The 5,634-nt window shown below is 36.0% G+C and overlaps 2 protein-coding genes across 3 annotated transcripts in view; both read left to right on the top strand.

Moving 5' to 3' along the window:
- Window positions 1-2,191, top strand: part of LOC117109052 — an 11,177-nt gene extending 8,986 nt beyond the window's left edge. Inside the window, exons 10-12 of the mRNA XM_033251279.1 lie at window positions 268-324; window positions 963-1,247; window positions 1,974-2,191. Coding sequence (XP_033107170.1) covers window positions 268-324; window positions 963-1,247; window positions 1,974-2,080 — 449 coding nt within the window. The 3' untranslated portion in view covers window positions 2,081-2,191. The remainder of the gene's footprint in view (window positions 1-267; window positions 325-962; window positions 1,248-1,973) is intronic.
- A 137-nt stretch (window positions 2,192-2,328) lies between these two features.
- Window positions 2,329-5,060, top strand: LOC117109055 (ankyrin repeat domain-containing protein 61-like). 2 transcript variants are annotated; one of them, XM_033251284.1, is made up of 2 exons: window positions 2,329-4,534; window positions 4,801-5,060. In XM_033251284.1, exons 1-2 carry the CDS (start codon window positions 3,625-3,627, stop codon window positions 4,926-4,928), a joined length of 1,038 nt encoding a protein of 345 aa, XP_033107175.1. In that variant the 5' UTR covers window positions 2,329-3,624; the 3' UTR covers window positions 4,929-5,060. The 2 variants fall into 2 exon arrangements, with proteins under 2 accessions (XP_033107175.1, XP_033107174.1); XM_033251283.1 differs by having other exon boundaries at window positions 2,329-5,060.
- Window positions 5,061-5,634: the final 574 nt, after the last annotated feature.

Below are 5,634 nucleotides of genomic sequence, written 5' to 3'. Positions count from 1 at the left end.
AAAATGTATATGTATTTTTTTTACGTATTAGTAAACTCCAAAATCGATTAAATAAGCCTTTGAAACCCCTAAGTTTTCATATTTTTCAGGGGCTTCTCTCCCTTGGAACACTTTCGAGAGATCTGAAAGACGCCCGATCACGCCCACTAATAAGCATCCGTATCATCATCACCACCATTATTATTAGCAGTATAGTAGTAATTCAGGTTTATTATCTGTGATACTTTACCCAATCGGATTCAAATGTATCCCTTTCTCAATCGACAGGAATAGTATCGGCCCAAATCAGTCAAACAGACTCTGAAATTGTCGAAGAAGAAAAAGGTAACTATTTTCAAATTTTACAAATAATTAGATTTTTTTCATATTAAATTAATAATTTTATTTTAAACATTTTAAAAAGCTTTTGAGAGAGCATCTTAACTCAGTGGGCTAATCTGGTGATAGCCACTGTGTGTGCGCTGAACTGTGGAGATCTCTAGGTTCCCGGTTCAATTCCCATCGCTGCCTCTCCTTGTGTTTCAGCTAGAGGGCTGAAATACAAGTTAAATAGCGCACCGTCTTTCGGATGAGACGTTTAAGCCGTTGGTCCCGTGTGATTTTGTGGCCCATGTGCACGTTAAAGAACACAGTACACTCTTCGGAAAAGAGTAGGGGATTGTCTCCCGGTGTACTTTCCAATCACCACCATAAGGACCCTACTAGATATAAGTCTTCTTCTAGACTTTCGTGGGCTATCCTTGGTGTTTATACCGAATAAATCCTATCCAATTGATCCTGACAATTAATGTTCTGCCCGTAATTCTTATTGGAGACTTCCATAAAAGTATCATTGAGAAATGGAATTCTGAACACATCGTCAATACCACCAAGGATTGTTGATGCAGCGGATGTTGTTAAGAACAGCTATATATGAGAGTAATATGGATATTTATAGGCTGATGTGTGCTTTCAATTGATAGATAACGAAATATATGCCGTGTACATAGGCCTATCCGGCATGAATTATGGAGAATGTTGTAAAGACGCGCAAGAAGACCAAGATAAAGACAAACATTGTCATGTCTTGGACAAATCAGATTCAGTAGAACCGTCTGCAAATTATCCACAGTCTATTGGCAACGACCCCGAGACATCGAGAAGCATTGAAACAACGTCATCCAGACAAACCTATAAAGCTAATTCTCCCGATACTGTTATTAAAGAGGCAGCTTCAAACATTGCTGCTAATTCTTCTAAACAACCAGGTTAGTATATACGGTAATCACTATGAAACTTTTGTGTTTTGTTGGCCCTTATCATAATATACAAGAATTACAACACTATTCTACCCTCCTAAACTTGTATACAGTACAGGGCTACACTTACAAAAAGATAGTTTGTCAGCAGATTTTTCCAAATCAAAGTATATGCGTTTACAGAAGTGCAGTAATCATTTCGCTAGTCGATCTTAGACTAATCGAATATCAACGTGTGAAATGTGAGCATCGATAAGAAACGTAAGAATCTCACTCGTGTTTTGTGTTAAAACATGGTTCACACGAAAGCAATTTACATTTCATTCATTTCATTTATTTATTCGACCAATGCATATTTACAATAGGTGCAGTACAACAAATTTTGGTCAGGGGCAGCTTAAGCTCACTGAGAGTCAGCTGCTCTATTAAAAAATATAAACATAAAAAAAACATTAAATGCAATACGATAAATAGGTAAAAAATGCAATACAATAAATAGGTAAAAAATGCAATACAAAAAATAGGTAAAAAATGGTCTACTCGCAGCATGCCTACATGTATGTTTCCTGCGGCAAGAGACTTTGTCGTGGGTACATACTCGTCACACGATGCGTTCGTGATCAAATCTCAATTAACAGAGAGCAGCTTGCATTCGTGAATTTATAACATTTATTAAAGACTGTGAACGTTGGAGGACGTTACTTTTCTAATGTATCTTTTATGCTTTCTGCACAGGTGATGAAGCGCAGAACAAAGGTAAAAAACCTCCCATAAAAGAGAAACCAATTCGTTTGCGTGGAACCAGAAACGTCACAAGGGAAGTCAAAGAAACTAAGGAATAAAAACTCGGGCTTTATTTTCACTCACATACCGTAAAACCTCGAATTGAAGCCCTGGGCTGCTTTTTTTTTTTCTTGTGAACTTGGAAGGGCTTCTTTTCAAGATGGGCTTCTTTTCGAGACTACTTTTGCAAAGTAAAGATGGGGCTTATTTTCAAAGAATTCTGTAAATTTTGTGAATTTGTACAATTAAACAATAAATAAGGTCAATGTAACATCAATCTGTATTATGGAGTGTATGTAACTGGCATTAAATCACCTGAACTAATGTATAAACCAAGATTCTTTTTAATTTATTGTGTTTTCTGAAATTCTTGCATAGAGGCCTATGTACTGTACTATCACGAAAAGAAGCCAATGCATCTTTGCAAAAGTAGCCTCAAAAAGAAGCCCATCCAAAGTTCGCATAAAAAGGAAGCCCAGTGCTTTAATCTGAGGTTTTACGGTATGTGTAAGATGTGCAACTGAATAGACGGTAATTACACACTTCTTCCAGTAAGCCTATTATCATATTTATCATTTTTGTATTTAAAACATTTCTGAAAATTTGAAAACGATCAATATTTTATAACTTTTGCCTAGAAGTCCACTGTGGATACGTACTGTTGAAAAATTTATTGAGCATTTTAATTTTTGTGGTCGAGTTGAAGGTTTTGTATGTTTTTAATCATTTTATTGTCGTCTATTCATCTTGTTAAGTCTAGTGTATAAATTCAGGGCTGTTAAAACATGGTATATACACATGGAACTAGTGTTTCACGTGGAAGACTTCCCTCCTTTGTCTTTAAGTTATAAATAATGAATTAAGAAATTCAAATGTAATAAACGGGTGAATAAAAAAAACATACTTTTGTGCTAGGTCTATTGCTTCTGTTCGCGTGCATTCGTTCACATTTAAGCACCTGCGCTAGTCAAAATTAAGCAACACCTGCGTGTGTAATGGAATCTTTATACTTGTAATAGTAGAAATCCTCTGTTTGGGTCCGATATTGTTATTGCGTACTTAATTAAATTAAATGCTATTTATTGAAACTTAATTATAACAATTTTGATGTAACAATCGTTTGTAATTTAATCATTTACTGCTGTCTTATAATTATCAGGTAGGCCTCAGGTATAAATCGAGGGCCGGTATAATTATACACATGTAACACGTGATTCTGCTGCTATCACATACTTCCCTTCGTTGTCTACCATCTCTATTTTGAGGGGGGAAAAGCATAAAAATTATGAAATCCAAATGCAATAAATGGGTGAATGAAAAAAAGTTGTTAGTAACTGTCTTCTAATAACAGGCTAGGTCTTTCTGTACGCGAATTATTACTGAATTTTCGCGTTTATGTGTATCCGCCGTCACCTGCGCTCATCAGAATGCAACGCCTGCGTGCGTTATCTTTGAATGGACAACAGTTTCCATGGAAGTAGAACGCATTTTAATCCATAACGTCCAAGTTCGGATCTAAGAACGTTTCGATGCTGTTTATTCCGCTCTCATTAACATTCACGAATATTTAACTTTGATTTTATCATGAATTATATATTTGACAATGGGTAACAAAAGTGCTCGACGCCGACCACAACTTCCGTCGTTTGAGGAGGACCCGCTACACTTTACAACAAACTGTATATTGCAAAAACGTTTCAACATTTTACGTAAAAAGTTGAAGACCACAGAAATAAATTGGTCAGAATTGATTAATAAACGGCTTGAGCGTCATTCTGAAGGGCCACTAGCTGGTCTACCAAAGCCACTAGGTCTGGATTCAAAGGAACTTCCATTGCACTCACTTTTTTCCATGTTCAGTGTTGGAAAGTATGAGAAAAAGCATCTTAAATTTGTAAAACTGCTCATGCGCACAGGATATGATCCAAATATCAGAGATTCGCAGGGTCTAACAGCTTTGCACCATGCCATTCAAAGACTTCTTGCATTTGACACCCATCATGACACTAGTCGAAAGTTGGAAGATGCTTACTGGTATGCATTCAGGATTGTCGATGTCTTATGCAATCATGGAGCCGACGTCAACATACCGCACCCTTATACGAAACACAACGCATTGCACTTGGCAGCCAAAGCTGGACTTTACGAAGCTATTACCACTTTGATCGCACATGGTTGCAAAATAGAAGCACTTGATTTCAGGAAACGCACTCCACTTGTAATAGCTGTAGAAAACTCATCAGCGATGTGTGTAAAATTTCTACTTAAACGTGGTTTTGCTAATGCATCTGTGAAAACACCAGATGGTCAGACAATTTTACATTGTGCTATGATTGACTCTGGATGGTCAGTGTCCATTACACAATTGCTTTTACCTTTACCTGTCATTGATATCAATGCGCGAGACAACCGAGGTGACACAGCTTTGCACATTGCAGCACGGCGTCACTTAGATCAATTAATTGTGGAACTTCTTAGATACGGAGCAGACCCTGACATAAGGAACAAGAAAGGTAGAATACCTTTATTTGAATTCCTTGATAATGTGTCGTTGCTTTCAAATCCAAATGTCGCTAGAATCGGCATCGGTAAGAAAGTCAAGTGTTGTCGGTCGTTCGTGGCATTGGTCGAGAATACCACCAACCCGAGTTGGGCTGTTCATGCAGACCAGAAGAGCTACGAACCGAACCTAATGGCCGATGAACATGTAAGAGCTTTAGTAATAGATGAACTCAACCTACACCAGCCGCCAACTCTAAAACATCTTTGTCGTTTGCAGATAAGAAAACGGATAGGAATCAACAAAATGGTGGACAACAAGAAACTTATACGCAGTATTGGAATACCTCGCCAACTCGAAAAATACATATGCTCGGACAAATACAAGAGTGTTATGTATTCGATTAACGCTTGGAAATAATGTAATTTGATTTATATTTGTTAAATTTTATATTTAATTCAATATCATGTGTATGTACAGGAAATTTGAGCCCCGGCAGGCGTTCTTTTATTATAAATAATAACTGCAATATGTTTGAAACTGGAATAAAATAAACTTTCATACATCTTGTGTACTTTTTGCATTAATTTTTGTTAAAAGATGAAAAATAACAATAACATTGAAATAATTTCTTTAATAATAATAATAATCATAAGAGTAATAATACTCATCGAAGTCTGGAATGCATAAAATACAAATGAATGGGATGAATGAATGTATAAAATGTATTATCATCTTCAAAATCATCAGCAAATTAGCATTATTATCAACATCATCATTATTACAATACTTACAGTGTACACAGTATAAAAGATAGATAGATAAAAATTATAATCAATGAATATATCCAAATAAAATGGAAGGAAGAATACAATCAAAATCCAACTATATTGACTGTATATTTCTTGAAGGTTTGCATGTCGAGTACCAATACAAAATCATAAAACTTTTGGTACATCATGTATAAAAATCATAGAGCTATGATAAAAATATGGTTTTGAGGTAAAACACTGGTTGGCTGTCTAAACGTTTTAGTGAGATTGCTCGGACCGTCATCAGGAGAATGATAAAAGAAGACTTCTGTTTGGCTTAAATAGAGATGTATTGACATTT

The sequence above is a fragment of the Anneissia japonica genome, unplaced genomic scaffold, assembly GCF_011630105.1.
Source record: "Anneissia japonica isolate Jap-2015-1 unplaced genomic scaffold, ASM1163010v1 scaffold1863_len523710_cov156, whole genome shotgun sequence".
Classification (NCBI taxonomy): domain Eukaryota; kingdom Metazoa; phylum Echinodermata; class Crinoidea; order Comatulida; family Comatulidae; genus Anneissia; species Anneissia japonica.
Note: the sequence above shows the minus strand (reverse complement) of the source record. Positions and strands in the feature narration are given on the sequence as shown.

What these genes read in the sequence shown, in the direction of transcription:
- LOC117109055 (XM_033251283.1), top strand. Translation starts at nt 3,625, where the DNA reads ATGGGTAACAAAAGTGCTCGACGCCGACCACAACTTCCGTCGTTTGAG.